This window comes from Echinops telfairi, unplaced genomic scaffold, assembly GCF_000313985.2.
Source record: "Echinops telfairi isolate 266 unplaced genomic scaffold, ASM31398v2 ScPeMD7_23;HRSCAF=83, whole genome shotgun sequence".
NCBI lineage: Eukaryota > Metazoa > Chordata > Mammalia > Afrosoricida > Tenrecidae > Echinops > Echinops telfairi.
The window spans coordinates 79,845,573-79,862,070 of record NW_022103920.1 but is presented as its reverse complement, the minus strand read 5'-3'; the positions used below and the strand labels follow the sequence as shown (position 1 = coordinate 79,862,070).

Below are 16,498 nucleotides of genomic sequence, written 5' to 3'. Positions count from 1 at the left end.
GTCAGCACTGAGATGCTTAGACCACCACTGGATCCACAAGACTTCCCACCCACTAGCCTGTGATCACCCTGCATTTGGCGTCATTGCATGTGTTTCGTGAGTCTGAAGAGAATTTTATAGATCGTATCAGACATATAGGCTAATATCAGTCTTATGGCCTTGGACTGGCCTGAGTTGGGATGTTTTCTCAATGTTCAATTCCTCTTGTATATAAACCTCTACCTTATATACATATACGTGTTTATTAATTTGTTTCTCTAGTCTACCCAGACTAACACACCCTTGGTCAATAAATCCTCTCGATTTTTTTTACCCCTCCTTTTTTTTCCCTTTAAAAATGTTACCTTCTTACTGATTCTCAAATTTATTCCTGTTTCTCCAGTTTGACTGCCAACGATGCCTCCAAAACTCCTTTGATTTCTTTAGGCTGGGCTGGCTGTCATCCACCTGTCCGACTACTGCATTTGGTGCATAACTTTATCAAGGGACTTAGCACATTCACATAGCATTGGAATCATATTCACTCACATCTTTTCCATTCAAACATGAAGCTCTTAAAGGCAATAAAGGTTCTTATAAATTCAGGGCCTAGAGAGGGTCTGGCATATGGTATGCATAACTCATGAGTATCAAGTTGATTCCAATTCATAGCAACCCTGTAGGACACAGTTGAACTCCCCATAGGCTTTCTAAGGCTATAAATCTTTATACAAGCAGATTACCACATCTTTCTCCTGCAGGGCAACTGGTGTCTTTGAACCATCAATTTTTCAGTTATTAACTTAGTGCTTAATCACTGCATCACCAGGGCTCCTGGCATATGAATATAGTAAAACTTAATAAATGTTTGGTGAAGGCAAATAACCATGGCATTCATGTTAGACAGGTTCTCTAGAGAAACAAAACCAGGACATATATGATTTTATATATACATATAAAACACAAAGAAATAAACAGTTAATTAGTCCACAGAGCAGTACAGAGGGCTCAGTACAACTCATTTCCATGAGACAATTAATATACTGGCAGTCCTTCAACTCATGAGGGCTGCTGGGTGCAAGTCAAGGAAGCAAACAACTGAATCTTCTACAAAGCAATACAGGCAATCCAGCCACAGGCAGCAAACAGCAAAGCGGGTCACCAATAGCCAGATGACAGGGTCTGACAGTCCCCAGCTCAAGTGATGTATGTACCAGCAATGTGGTGAAGCAGGTCTCGAAGGAACCTCAAATGATAGCGACATGATTCATGGGTTGGGTGTCCCATAGGTAGTGTAGCTCACAAGTTGAGGCAGAGAACTAGCTAAGGTAGCTGCATACTGGTCCGATCATCAGAGAGCAAGAGAAAGAAAGGTGAGGCTTGCCGAGCCATTTATCTCTTTGCCCGTCAATTAAACTGTGACCTTTTTAATCCCACATGTGTTTATTGGCCAGGTTGGCACAATAAACCTACCTATCACAGCATTGTTTAGCCCTAGTGACAAAAATAAATGCCACATTTACTACATCTTTCTATATACCAGACAAGGGGTCTTGATTGCATTGTTGGGTAAATGTTTGACTGGTAACCTCAAGGTTGGTGGTTCAAATCCACCATAAGAGGAAGGTAAAGCTATCTTCTCCCTCAAGATTTACAGCTCCGAAACCCTCTATGTTATAGAGTCTATAGGGTTGTTGTGAGTGGGAATGAGCTGGATGGCAGTGAGTTTGGGCTTCTTTGTATCAGGCACTGAATAAAATGATGAGAAACAGTTTCTCTCAGGAGGAGCTCAGAATAACATCAAGGGTCATATAATGAAGAGAACTATTTGATTGTGACTTTGGGACAAGTCTCTAATATCTGAGTCTCACTTTTTTATTTGTAAAATGAGGTTTATATCAGGGATTGTAACCCTTGCAAAATAGGCTATAGTGCAATATAGCGTACTCTTACAAATTCTCTGAAGGATTAAACTGTTCTCTTGTTTCCTTACACGTGAGGAGAGTGAGACTTCTGTACTTTGGACATGTTATCAGGAGAGACCAGTCCTTGGCAAAGGATATCATGCAGTGTAAAGTAGAGGGTCAGAGGAGAGGAAAGTTTTGAGGTTACAAAAGAGACCCTAATGCAAATATAAAGAGAACATTAAGTCTTAAAAGAGACAAAGACAACACAAAGACACAAACATATCATCTGGATGCAGGAGGTCAATGGTACAAGTCAAAATGAGGTCCTATGACTCACAGTTTCAAAACCAGATAAACAGGGCATGGAACAAAGGGAACTGTCACAAATTCATGATTGGTGACAGATCTATACATCACAGTACAGGTGGGACCACAGAAGCAGGAACAGGACCGTGATTGGGACAGGAACATAGATAGAAGAGTTTACAAGATTGTCCCGGGGACTACCAACCAAGGCAGTCAGGGTGAAACTCATTAGGCATGACTCATGACTATGTGGTCCCCTGAACTGTCCCCTGTACTGTGACTTCCATCAAGAACACACTCAGGCAAGCCAGCCCCTAAGAGAGAGACTGCCCCTCCCTGGGCTGGCTGGAGAAGGGTAGAGGAAATCTATTTTCAAAGTACTCTGCCTCAGGGCAAGATTATCTATATCTTTGGTTAATGAGCAATGGAAGTCTAATCTATGTGAATTCTCTGCAAATGGATTTTGGGATGTCACTGCCATTTCTAGCCTTCTGCAAACAGGGGGGCTCAGAATTTAAGCTCTAAAAAGAACATAAGGACTGCAACAGTGGGCTCAAACACAGCAACTGTGAGGGTACCTCAGGATCGGTTAGGCAGTGTTTCATTCTGCTGTACGAAGGGTCACCACGAGTTGAGTGGGAAGACGCTTGAGGACACTGAAGGACACTAACAACAGGGTTGCTGTGAGTTGGAATCAACTCGATGGCAGTGAGTTTAGAGACTAGTTTAGGTAGGCATAGTTAGTATAATGAAGCATAAAAGTAACTATAATGAACAGGGAAAGTAGCCATTAGGTGTCTTAAGAGCCATTAGGTGTCTTAAGAGATCAGTAGAAAATGGGAACGAATCCAGAATGGCTTCAAGGCCTTCCTTAGAAATCCTTAACTCAAACCAAACCCACTGCTACTGAGTGGATTCTGAATCATAGCAACCCTGATGGAGACTGTAAATCGTTATGGGACAGACTGATCTTTCTCTCAGGGAGCAGCTTGTGGGTTCGAAAGGTGACCTTGTGGTTAGCAGCCCAATGACTAACCCGCAGCGTCAAGGTCCCTCTCTCCTCACTCACTGCCCTTGAATCGAGGTGGACTCATAGAGACTTAAGAGCCTTAGAAATAAAAAACCCTGGACCTGGAGTCAAAAGCTCAAATTCGACACCGGTTGGGCGGCCTATCATTATCACCTGGGATAGATCAACGACAAACATTGGCCAGGGCCCACCCCAAACGAATCAGAATTATCTAGGAATGGGTCCCCAGCATCAGGGAGGGCTTTACACTTCCTCGGAGGGTAATTCTAGTGAACAGCTAGGATTAGGGCCGCTGCAATTCTAAATGAACGACGAAGGTAACGCTAAAAACAAAACAAACCCAATACTGTGGGCAGATAATCGTAAACTACTGGCCACATTGGGCATCAGAGGCTTTCTTGCGGTTCCATCTCTGACTTGAAGAAATAAAACTGATAGAGCAATCAACAATTTGCCCGAGATTATACAAGTCAGGGTAGAGCGGGCCCTAAAACCCAGTCCTTTTTGAATTTCAAGGAGCCCTGGTGGTTTAATGGGTTACAATTTGGGCTCGGAACGCCAAGAGGAGCAGCGCAAACCCACCAACCTCCCTGGGAGTCAGAGGAGGTTGCACATTCGCATAAAGATTTACAGTCGCGGACGCCCAGGGGCACAGAGCCAGAATCCACTCGACGGCACTTAAGAAAAAAAGAGTTCGGTTAAAGTACTGTAAGCGAGCAAAAGCAAAACCCACTTTCAAAACCAGGGACCCAGGATGACTTGGCGGGCGGGGCTCGTAGAGAGCGACGCGAGCTCACCACGCCTGCGCCTTCCACAGGCGGGCCTGCACGTGGAGGGGGCGTGTCACGGCGACGAACGACGGCTTTCACGACTCCTGCCGTAAAGGTTGCGGGTGGCGCCTGCGCACTTTCTTTCCTGTTTGGCTTCCCGACGCTCTCGCCGCGCGTCTTTGCCGGCTCTCAGTCCTGTCGCTATGGTGAAGCTGAGCAAGGAGGCCAAGCAAAGGCTGCAGCAGCTCTTCAAGGGCGGCCAGTTTGCCATCCGCTGGGGCTTCATCCCGCTCGTGATTTACCTGGGTTAGTGCACGCGGAACGCGGGGGAAGGCCGAAGGGAAGGGAGTGTGGTGGGCTGCCACTCGGGCTTGGCTTTCGGGCCTGGGCGCGGGCGAGCGGGGAGCCCTCCAGGCAGGGCCGCCGAGCGTAGTCCGAGCGGCTCTGCCATCCCTGACTGGACGAATTGCGGCAAGTCGGTTGAGACTCAGAGTGGCCTTGTTTGTGCCAGAGTAGGATTTTATGCTCCATGGTCTTTTCACTGGCTAGTTTTTTGGAAGTAGGTTGACAGGCAGTTCTTCCCGCCCTTACTAGCTGGGTGATGTTTAAATCCTGTAAGCCCTCCTGTACTGTTTTTACCTTTTGAGGGTGATACTTTCCAGGTACTTGTCCCTCCAGGTAACATGCCCAAAGTAGGCGAGAGCAAAGTCTCACCCTCTTGGCTTCTAAGGAGCGTTCTGACAGACATTCCAAGACAGTGGTTCAATCTTTAGACAGCCCTTGGTATACCTAACAGACTTTGCCAACACAATGCAACTGTACAGTTGTTCCGTTTTTCATAGTCACCTGTTCAGCGTTCCCATGCATATACCAGAAGCCAAATTCACTGCCAATCAAGTCGATTCTGACTAACTAGCCACCCTATAGGACAGGGTAGACCTGTCCCTGTGGGTTTCTGAGACGAAATATTTACAGGAGTAGAAAGCCGCCTCTTTCTCCTCATCATGGGCATGGTATCTCTGAAAGTCGTTCACTGATGGGCATTAGGTAGATTTTCAGAGCTTTTCTCCTCAGCTCTAGGTGGCCTAAGTAAATAAAGAGGCCTGTGCTGGGAATCCGGATTCCTTGAAAAGATTCCACTGCCATGAAATATCATGACAGTAGACACAGGATGTCTGTTTTCTTACCTACGGAATAAGGGGTTTGGGTGATTTTTATCACTGAACCCATGTTACAGGTGAGGAAACTGAATTATAGAGTCTGGTACACCTGCTCAAGGCCACTCATGTGAATGGGGGGCCAGTGCTCAGGCAGTGGTGCTTCAGGATCCATCTTTACAATCATTACACTGTACTGCAAGTACTTGGGTTAAAACACGTTTTCTCCTAGGGCTACAGTCTGGGGCTTTATCCTTTGTAGTTTTTGCTGCTGCTGTTAGGTGACATCCAGTTGGCCCTGACTGGTGCGTAACAGAATGAAACCCCTGTACCCTCCCTTCATTTGTTTTGTGTGAGCCCATTGTTTGCAGCCACTTTGTCACTCCGTCTTGTAGACGGTCTTCCTCTTTTTTGATGACCCTCCGTTTTACCCAGCACGGTGCCCTTTTCTCATTTCAATTTCGTTTACTCTCTTGGTAACATGTCCAATGTAAGCCCTCACTTCGAAGGCGTGTTCTGACAGATGTGTCTGCTCTGGCAAGCGATGGTATTTTCAATAATCTTCCCCAGCACCGTAATTCGAATACATCAATTCTTTTTTTCTAGGCTTTTGTATTCGTTGTCCTGCTTACACATGCATATGAGGTGATTGAAAGCACAGGGGCTTGGGTCCGGCACACCGTAGTCCTCAGAATGCCATCTTTGCTCTTTAACCCTTTAAGTAGGTCATGTACGGCATATACCTCCGTGCAGTACATCATTTGATATCTGGACGGTTGCTTCCATGGGTTGATTGTGAACCCAGGCAAAGTGAGATCTTTTGACAGCATCATCTCAGAGCATAGGGTTTTGGTCACCGTAGTGTTCAAGCCATCAATATCTTGAGATGGTCTTGTAAGTTAAGGTGGAATGTACTCAAGGCTGTATTTCAGCGCTTGTGGGTTTTTAAAAAATTCTCTTCAGCTGCAACCTGAACTTACATATGAGGAACTGATGGCCTGTTCTGCCCCGTAGTCTGCCCCGGCCTCATTTTAACTGGTGATTGTCCATCCCCACAGGTAGTCAATTCCTGTGTAGTCTACCTGGAAAGGTCTACATGTGTAGACACCGTTTTTGTTGTTTGGAAAAGGTGGTTTGCAATGAAGAAGTCATTGGTCATGCAGAATCCTGTCATACAGTCTTCAGCTTCATTTCAATCACCCTGGCCGTGTTTTCCAATAACTCATCCTTCTTCTACGTTTCCAACTTTCCCATGCCAGTCACCAGTAATTATCAATGTATGGTTGATGAATTGTAGACTGAAGATGATGGTAGAGTTCTTTCTTCATCACTGGCTCTAGTGATTGGTCTGTAAATTTGTATATTATTTCTATTACTTTGTCTTCCTTGTAGGCTTATGGATATTATCCAGTCACACCAAGCCTTGCACTTCAAGATCTTGAAATGTTCTTTTTGATGATGAAGGTGATGCCATCCCTCTTGACTTTGTCATTCCTGGCATAGTAACGAGGAGCCCTAGTGTCGTAGTGGGTACACATTGGGCTGTTAACCGCAGGGTCATCAGAAAGACAGGGCTTCCTACTCCTGTAAAAAAGAGTCTTGGAAATACACAGGGGAAGTTCTACCTGTCTTATAAGGTTACTGTGAGTTGGCATTTACTTGATGGCAGTGTTTGTTTTTATTGGATTGGCACTGTAATCCACTTATTGTCTGATTAATGGCTGATACTAGTCCATTTCAGCTCATAAATGCTTAGGATATTGAGCTGTATGCATTTCATTTAATATTTGATAATTTCCAACTTTCCTAAATTCCTAATTTATACAGTCCATGATGAGATCATTCAGAGATGTTTGCAGCTGTTTTTGCCTCATCTTGAGTCGTCCCACATCAGCAAGTGAAGGTCTTGACAGCTTTGCTCCATCCACATTATAAGTCTACTTTGGGGAAGCAGCTCTTCCGCACTCATTTTGAGTCCTTTCCAGTAGTAGACCTGACAGTGTTCTGCTGCTGTCCGTATGGTTTTCAGGGGCTAAGTCCTCAGAAGTGGACAGCCTATTCCTTCTTCCTAGTCTGCTCTTAATTTAGAACCTCTACTGAAACCTGTTCACTTTTGGTGACCTTGCTGGTATTTGAAATTCTGGTGGCATAGCTTCCAATACCACCGTAGCATGCAAGTCACTACAGTGGGACAGACTGACAGACAAGTGTGGGTAGTTTACCCTAGGGTAGATGTTTCTTCTTAAACTAATTGCCTTTATTCAGCCAGTGTGGTAGGAGGGAAACTGCCTAGGTTTTAGTCTCAGATCTGTCAACAGGAGCATGCTGTTTGACCTTTCTCAAACTCAGTGCTACAGGGCAGAAGTCTCTTAGCCTAACAAGGCGCTGCTTCGACTTGGTTGCGGTGTCGCGTCTTAATAACAGTACACTTCGTCTTCACAGAGCCTTTGATTATGCCACACATTCTCGAGCCAGCTGCATTCTCACGTCCCACAAATTGCAAGCAACTGCAGTAATTGAGTCCTTCAGTATATAAAAAGCTTAAAAGGATTTTTCCCACTTACTTATTGTGAAGGCAGTTCTTATTACTTTCCCAGACTTTAGGCCTCTATATAGGAATCAAGGAGTAGAGCAAATAATTCTGACATCCTGATTTTAAAAGTTGTGTGTGTGTTGTGTGTCTTTTCTGCTCCAGCTTCGATTTAGTGATGAAAGGGCCCAACTTAGCTGGTCTAACACATGGTCTAGCTTTCCTTTTAACACCGCCGGCCCCCCCCCCCCAAAAAAAAAAAAAAAGGAGTTAAAGGTATGAGAACCTTGATCTGTCCTCTTACCTGTGCTGCCTTTGTGTCCTCTGGTGCATAGCGGGCCTAGTGGTAGCCTGCTCCTAACTTTCTTGGTCTTTGCTTTCTTGGCTACTTTAAGCCTTCCTCTTTTACTTTTCATCCCCTCTTTTGAGATTTATTTTGTTCCTGCCAGAAAGCTGTAGCTGATGGCTGCAATTTCTGTACCAAAGGCCTTAGTGTGAAGAGTAGGCAGTGTTTTCTGTATTTTTCCTTGTATGAATACTGACTATCTTCTCTGTCCCAGGACTCCCACTGCGGCAGTTGACCTCGTGGTGTTCATGTAGGTTATTTGAGACTGATGTTACGACTCTTTTTCTAGTACCTGCTCATTAGCCCTTGTCTCTTAGACTGTCTGTAAAATTAGCTTATTTAATCCAGTTTCCAGGTTGTTTCTTTTATTTCCTTTACCTCTGGGCCTAAAAGCTATAACTGCCATTCGAGCTCCTCGTGTAATTTCGGTTTAAACCTACCTTTGGGGACCTCGGAGTGTCGTGCTATCAAGTGGGACACACAGTGACATGATGATAAAGAATTTCTCTGGACATTTATCAGCCAAAAGGTTTTAATGAGCCAACTCCTGGGATACGATTCTTCACGGTCTCTTGCATTTTAACAGCCGTTGTGGGCATAATACCTTTTAGAGCAGTGGTTCTCAACCTTCCTCATGCCGCGACCCTTTCATACAGTTCCTCATGTGGTGGTGACCTTCCAACCATAAAATTATTTTCATTGCTACTTCGTAACTGTAATTTTGCTACTGTTATGAATTGGGTGACCCCTGTGAAAGGGTTCTTCGACCCCCAAAGGGGTCACGGCCCACAGTTTGAGAACCCTGTTTTAGAGGATGTTTGAAGACAGACACCCTTGGAAAATAATACTGCCTTGCAGGACAAAGAGGAGCCATGCTTATTGCCTATGATAAAGGATTCTTCCCCCTTAGCTCTCTCTGGTATAACAGTTCACCGTGTGCAGTTGTCATCTTTGTGTGGAAATTGGGGCTTGAGCCACTAAAGCAATAATGGTGGTACTCTGACTGCTGTGATTGCTGGGAATAGTGAAGTGCCCTGTCTCTGGCCTGAGAAGCTTGCATCTTCCTGCAGCATCCATAGAACTGTCAGACTCTTGGACTTGAAAACAGAGAAAAACCTCAGGTTCACATAGTTCATTATACCAGCTCTAATTTTAATGAGCGATTTTTTTTTACAAGGTAGCATGTTTGTTGTCAAGTTGATTGATTTTTTTTAAGTGGCAATAGGATTTATTTTACCATTCTTGAAGATTGATTTGTTAAATAACTAAAGTTTGATTTCTGTTTTTAAAAATCTATGCTTAAAAAAATCTTTATGCTTTTGGTAGTCTTTCATCTACTATGATTGAATTATAATATTTAGGTAATGACTAATGAAAGCTAGAACCTGCTAAAGCCTATGGAACCAATGCTGGGTGTAAGAAGAATCAGATAGCTTCCCCTTCCTATGGATTCAACTCAACTGCCATTGAATCGATTTTGGCTCATAGCAATTCTATCCACTGCCTCTGTGGGTTTCTGAGGCTGTAACTGTTAAGAGACTAGAAAGCCTTGTCTTTCTCTTGCAAAATGGCTGGTGGTTTCAAATTGCTAGCAACCCCATGAGTAACCACTACACCACCAACGCCCATTTCCTGTTGATAGCCATGTGGAATCTCATGCTCCAGTGAAGGATTTCTGTAGCAAAGCTGTATCTAGTTTGGATGCCACTCGCCTTCCCAGGTTGGAGCCCCTCACCTCAATGCCTTCGAGTCAATTCTGACTCACAGCAACGCTCTAGGACAGGGTAGAATTGCCCCCGTGGGTTCCCTAGAGTATAACTTTACCAGCTGGTGGTTTTGAACTGCTGACTTTGTGAACTAAAGCAGCCCGAGGCATAACCACTATACCACCAGGGCTCTATCCAGTTGAATTTGCCAGTCACAAAAGGACAAATACATTACAGGGAAAAGCAAAGACAAAACCAAGATAAAGACTCTCGTACCAAAGGGAACAAACTTTGGAGTTTGCCAAATTGGGGAGAGCAATAAGTGGGTGACACTTCACCCTGGCAGGCACTGGAATGAATCAGAGGTGCTGCAAAAGCAGATGATTGCACTTTCTCCTGAATTCAGTTTTTCATTGTGGTGGGGAAGTTTGCTGAGCAATTCTTTTTCTGAAAAAGGGACACTAGGCCTAATATGTTGGGAACCTATGAGCTAGACAGACAGACCATTCATTGTTAAGTGTTGACTTGGGTAAAGTGGAAGATGGTGGCCCTTTGCAGGGAGAAGGGAAAAGCAGGGGCGGGAGAGGGGTGAGCCAATGGGGGGTGATGAGTAGTGTCTAGACTGGATTGCAAAGTGAATGACCTGAAATGTAAATTCCCACTTCAGTTGGAATAAAAAAAGAACAAAAGTAGTAATAAAGTTTGATTGTAAAGTTTTGACCGTATCTAGTGTGGTTATAGTTCTAATTAGTATTTCTTTTCTTTTCTCCCCTCAGGATTTAAGAGGGGTGCAGACCCTGGAATGCCTGAACCAACTCTTTTGAGGTACTTCTCTTACAAGTTAAAATTTAAGAGCGTGTTAACAAAGCCGGTCATCGGAGAGCAAAAGAACCGTTGTGGTAGATGTTAAAGTGGAGCTTCACCAGCATTCTATCTAGTTCTGGGCTGCTGGAAAACTGCACGTCGATCTTGTGCTAGTACATACGCGCACACACACACACTTGAGAAAACAAGCTTTGTTTGAGTGCATACTAATATGTTCAGATATGAAGGTAGTCAAAAGGTATTGCTACAAAATCATAGAAGCGTTCACTCAACAAAAATATCAAAATGTGAAACTTGTTCCTTAACCATATGCAGGTCTTCACACCCGTGCAGGGGGTGTTTCCATCTTTACCCTGTCCCTGAGGAGTTCTGTGCTGTTTGATCAACACCATGCCTCAGTGACTGCTTCAGAATTCTTGAGGGACTCAAGTCATGTTTCTTTGCAGCATTATTTGAGTTTGGGGAAGAAAAAGAAATTTGAAGGGGCAAGCTCAGGGCTGTGTCTAAACTCCAAACGGATCGGTGCCGACTCAGTGACTAGAGGTAGGGTAGGGGCGAAGTGCCCCTGTGAGCTTCCTCGAGTGTAACTGTGGGGGTAGAAAGCCCCGTCTTTATCCCGTGGAGCAGCTGGTGGCTTGAGTCTGCTTACTTTGCAGTTAGCAGCCCAGTGTGTAACCACTACGCCCGCTGGGCTCCTTAAGATACGTTTCCAATGCATTTCTCTTAGGACAGCCCTTGCTAACATAAAAAATAAGAAGAATAAGCAGGTAGTAGGTGCATTGTCATAGATAAAATTTCTCAGCACGACTTGGCTTTTTTCTCTTCACTGTAGTTTTCAATTTCCGTAAAGCTCCTTCCTGTTAAGCCCCTGTGATTGCTTAGGGAAATTCATCAAGATTGTGTGTCCGTGTCTCACTGCCATTGAATCAGTACTGATTCATAACCACCCCTTGTGGGTTTCCGAGACTGTTTACAGGAGCTGCTAGTGGTTTCAAACTACTGACCATGCAGATCGCAGCCCAACCACACCATCAGGGCGCCCTCTGGAGTTCAAAGAAGTCACTGTAACCTTCTCAGTTGATCTTTGCTTTGAATTGAACTTGCCCAGCAGATCCCCTTGCAAGCCATGGTTTTGAGTGGACCCATTTTTTGTTTTGTTTTTCTTTGAAGGGACCTTAATGAGGCATAAGTCTTACTGAGGGAACCTTCTATAGCTATCCACTGATCACAGAGGTATAGTTAATCATGTGTTGTTTAGAAGAAGCTCATGAACTGGAACCCTGGGATTAATACTTGACTTACTTTTGTGTATGAAGAATCTCAAACACAGGCAGCTTTGCATGTTCTGAAGGAAGGACTGATCTCATGGCATGTGATGCCTGGACCACTGATAGTCTGTGGGGTTTCAGTTTGACTCTCCCTTCTGCCAGACCTCTCTTACACTAATGTTCTAGATTTTAAAGGAGCCTGGTGGCATAGTGGTTACACATTGGACTGCTAACTGCAAGGTCAGCAGTTCGAAACCACCTGTTGTCCTGCAGGAGAAAGACCGGGCTTTCCATTCCCATGAAGAATTGCAGTCTTGGAAACTCACAGGGGTAGTTCTACTCTGTCTTATAAGATCACTGTGAGTTGGCATCAACTCAATGGCAATGAGTTTTTTATTGGGGGTTTCAATTTCTTTAAACTACTCCAAGTCACTTGTATCTACAATCTCCCTTTTAAATGCTTTATATACATTATCTCTAATGATCATGTTAGTCTTTTGGAATAGGGCACACAATCAGTAAGTGCTAGAATAGTTCCACAGCCCACTCTTTCCACTGGGTCATGTGGCCTCTCTTAGATAACCATTCCTCCTATTTTACGTAGCACAGTGCCATGTGATAACACAGTCCCTCTATCCTCTGACATGGAGGCCTCTCTTTTCCCCCTTTTCTCTCTCTCAGAGGTTCCCATATATCCTAACCTACTGACCTGCAGTTCTTCTCTGCTCCCTGTTAAAAGTGTTCAATATATGGTTGGCCATTTAATGCTCTTCACTCCTCTCCCTTTAGCCCTTTCTGGTACATCTTCCTAAACTATTTTTGAAGATTCCCCACTGAGTTTCTTTTTTCTTAGCCCTTAATTCTTTGAGCTGTTTATCTTCTGCATAATGGGAGATGAGGTGGTATGATTCACTGCCATCGAGTAATTCCGACTCTTGGCGACCTGTAGGACAGGGGAGAAATGGCCCAGTGGGTTTCCGGGACTAACTCTTTACGGGAGGAGAAGCCTTCTCGCCTTTCTCCCAAGGTGGTATGAGGTCATGTAAATTGCTAACCGAGTGACTTCAGGTCAGTATTTCCTTAGGGAAATATTACCTCAGAAAATGCCATCAGATCCTACTAGATCAAAGTGTGTGATCATTTTCCAAGCGCTAGAAATTATCAAATAGTACTCCCCCTCCCCCTCCCCCCACCAAAAAAAAAAAAAGATTTTTCTCTTTGCTTTAATTGCCTCTTGTATTGGTTGGGCTTCAGAATGCCTACTTCAGAAGGTTGCTCTGAGGATTGGATAAGAATAGTGTGTGCCAAAGACTCGTAGTACTTACCAAGTACAAGCGATAAACTATTAATAGTAGCTTTGCATTCTTCACCGTGTCATTTCCTTTCCCCGTACTTCCTTTACTTTTGAGTACTATGTTCTAGCCAGATAGGGCGGGTACTGTACTTCCTGGAAGAAACTGTATTGTCCATACGCTGTTTCCTCAGCCCCTCCTCAGTTTCCATTTGATGGGAAGCTTGCTTCTAGAGAAGTCCAGTCCAAATGTTTTCTCTTCCCTACACCCTTTCCCCATTCTCCTAGTTGAAATCATTCCCTTCTTTGTGTGTTCCCGTAGTGCTATTTTGTGTCTGTCATTCTCTCGGCCATCGATTATTATTATGGCTTCCTCACTTACATTTTGTCCGTGAACATCTGAAGTAGCTGCTCAAGAAGTACCAGACCAGTGAAATGGACTTGACTCCTTGGTGTGTTGGACAGGATTGCACAATGTGTGGCACTCCGATGAATAAGGGGGAATCTTAGTAAAATAGTTAGGCAAAATATTTGAGTACCAAGATTAAATAAGAGAGTGATTACTCCCTGTGTTCATACAAGACGAAGGGTTCTTTGTACTTGGCTGCTGAAGAGTTACTTTCATATCGAACCATATCCAGAAGGACTGGAGTTTAATGAGAACTTTAATGCACATTTGAAAATTGGAAATAAGATGCATGACCTTTTTGTTTTTGCTTTTTTCTTCTAGCCAGACATAAGTAAAATACTTTATGAAAATGAACTCTACAGAATGCTGTAATTGTAATTTTGTAACACGGTTTTATTAATTGGACATAGTAGAATATCTTTTTTAATCAGCAGGAGTTAGAATTGAAAACTTTTTTCCCCCGCCTTCCTGGATTTTGTTCAGATTCAGCAAGTGATTTGGGAACTTATGCTAGTTTTATATAAGTTGTGTGGAGACTAATTACTCCTGGGGTGAACTAATTTTCCCATGTATTATGGGTAAGAACACCTGGGTTACATGGCCCTCCCCAAATAAACCCACTGCCATTAAGTCAATTCTGACTCATGGTGACCCTGGGGCAGAATAGAGCCTGCCCCCTTTGGGTTCCCAAGACTTTACATATTTACAGGAGCAGGTAGCCTCATCTTTCTCCTACAGGGTTACTGCTGGGTTTGAACCACTGTGACACTGTTAGCTCAGTGCCTAGCCCTCTGTATGACCAGGGCTTCCTGCTTAGCTTAAGGGCCTCCTGTCACAGCCTTATCTACATCTTTAAAGTAGGAATCATAATTGGGAATTGTGGTAAACATAGTGCCTGACCCATAGAAAGTATTTGATAACTATTTAACTGTTAGTGATACTCACTAATAATGATAACAACTTGATTTTCTGGCTGCTTCATTTCTTGCGTTAAAAATAGATATATGTATATATATTAATTGTGGTGAATATATATGTAGCAAAACATTTGACATTTCAACGGTCTTCACATGTAGGGTTTGACAATATTATTATGCTCATCATGCTGTTCAATCATCACTCTTACTCATTCCCCAAATGAAACCATCACTCTTATCAGACACTGTGTGCTCCCCTAAGCATTGAATCTTCCTTTATGATGATAAACTTTGGCCTCCATATTGTTTGTCTCCTATAGCTATTTTGTGTACCGGGGAGCCTGTAATATTTGGCCTTTTATGTTAAGCTAGTCATCTATCTCTTAATTAACTCCATTTTAAATATTATCATTTTCTTCTTGTTTATAATAGGTACCAACACTCAAAAAGTTTAATAAAATTGTAAATACAATTTTGTATGGTTGACTTTTTACTAAATGTGGTTAATCCTTATTGTCTAGTAATTCCAAAAATGGATCCAATTTGGTAGACAAGTAAACATAAACAACAGTGTATGAAATCTTGGGGCCTTAAACTAAATTTAGAAGAAGCTTTGTATTTGTGGGTTTAATTTGTTTTTCCTCTTCACAAACATAGCCTGCTTTGGGGCTGAAGGGCCGTGTGGTCACCTGGGCTTGGAAGCCGTCCATGGCTGCGAAAGCATGGACCGTGTGCACTCCGGCTGGAATAAGAAGGAGGACGTCGCCGAGACAGTCACTGCTTGGACGGCACAGGGCTCTTCACTGGGGCATCTGTAACAGACTGTGATTTATGATGTCAGAATGTACCAGAATAAATATTTCTAGCAATCTTCTGCCTCCAGTCCTTTTTGACTTGAACATGTGACTACCAAGTACAAATTAAGCCCTGCACTATGTTTCTTAAAACAAGAGTATGCCTGTGGCTAGATGGTACCTTACGAAATAAGAAAATTCCCAGTGAATTCCTATCGGCTCAGTGACTAGATTCTGTGTTTACTCCCTCAAGGTTGTAATTGGTGGTAGAAGGAGAGACTGCTCTCATGCTTGGACAAGCTTCTGCTTGTAGCAAACAGGGACCCCAGTAGCTCTGTTGCATAGGGCACCACATTGGCAAGTTATCAATTCAATGTGAGTTTAGATTTCCCTCATTGTTGATAGACTACATAGAGGTGCCTTGTGGGGAGCTACTTGGGATTAGTAGCTCTTTATAATTTCAGATAGAAAACAAGGTAGTTATTGGGAACTAGTTTTTAGTTCTAGGTACTGCCTTCTTGAGACTTCACATTGGAAGCCTAGTTTTATTTAGCATTTTACATTTCTCTCACAATGACACCATGTACTTGGGTTTGGGAGTTAATGTGAGAAATTGGAATCTGAAACAAGGGCCGCCACAGTTCAGGTGGGCCCAGTGAGCTGCTACTTAGAGCACGCAGTGCTGAAGGAGAGATCCAGGCAGTAACCCCTCTCAGGTGGCTGGCCCTCTCATTCCCAGGAACTTCTTCCTACTACTGCTGTGAAAGTCTGTTAGCTCCGGAAGCCCCTTTCCCCAGTGTTGTTACCATTGCCATGGAGACTGAGAAACCATTGTAAAAGTTTATTGCATAAGAGGATTTTAAAGTGGAGTTCTGGAGCGCTAACTGCAGGAAAACCATTTTCAATAAGTACTTAATGTAATCGTGTCAATATCCCTGTCAATCTAGGTACCTCATTTTGCTAAAAGCCCGTCTCCAAGGATTTTAAAAACCTCAAAATTGCCGTACATTTCCGGCTCCCCCACTCTATCCCACCCTTTCTGTTAGGGTGTTGCCAGTGGGTTTTTGTTTAGTCTTGGTGCACATTTTGCTTCCCTTTCTCACATGATTTTCAAGTGGGGAAAGTAAAGTGGTGGCAGGTAATGTATGTCATTTTGAGAAGCAAAATAGTAATGCGAGAGTCAACAATTGGTTTTGTGGCATTTTAGGAGTTACCTTGTAGCTTCCTGGAAAAGCTCAAAAATTTTTAAAAAATCATTTTATT

At 43.5% G+C, this 16,498-nt stretch overlaps 1 protein-coding gene across 1 annotated transcript; it reads left to right on the top strand.

Annotated features, from left to right (window-relative positions):
- Positions 1-4,141: 4,141 nt before the first annotated feature.
- Positions 4,142-15,312, top strand: TOMM7 (translocase of outer mitochondrial membrane 7). The gene is made up of 3 exons (XM_030885201.2): positions 4,142-4,298; positions 10,508-10,556; positions 15,099-15,312. Exons 1-3 carry the CDS (start codon positions 4,196-4,198, stop codon positions 15,112-15,114), a joined length of 168 nt encoding a protein of 55 aa, XP_030741061.1. The 5' UTR covers positions 4,142-4,195; the 3' UTR covers positions 15,115-15,312.
- Positions 15,313-16,498: the final 1,186 nt, after the last annotated feature.

What these genes read in the sequence shown, in the direction of transcription:
- TOMM7 (XM_030885201.2), top strand. Translation starts at nt 4,196, where the DNA reads ATGGTGAAGCTGAGCAAGGAGGCCAAGCAAAGGCTGCAGCAGCTCTTC. An exon ending in CCCGCTCGTGATTTACCTGG is followed by an intron (nt 4,299 to 10,507) that starts GTTAGTGCACGC and finishes TTCTCCCCTCAG; the next exon opens with GATTTAAGAGGGGTGCAGAC.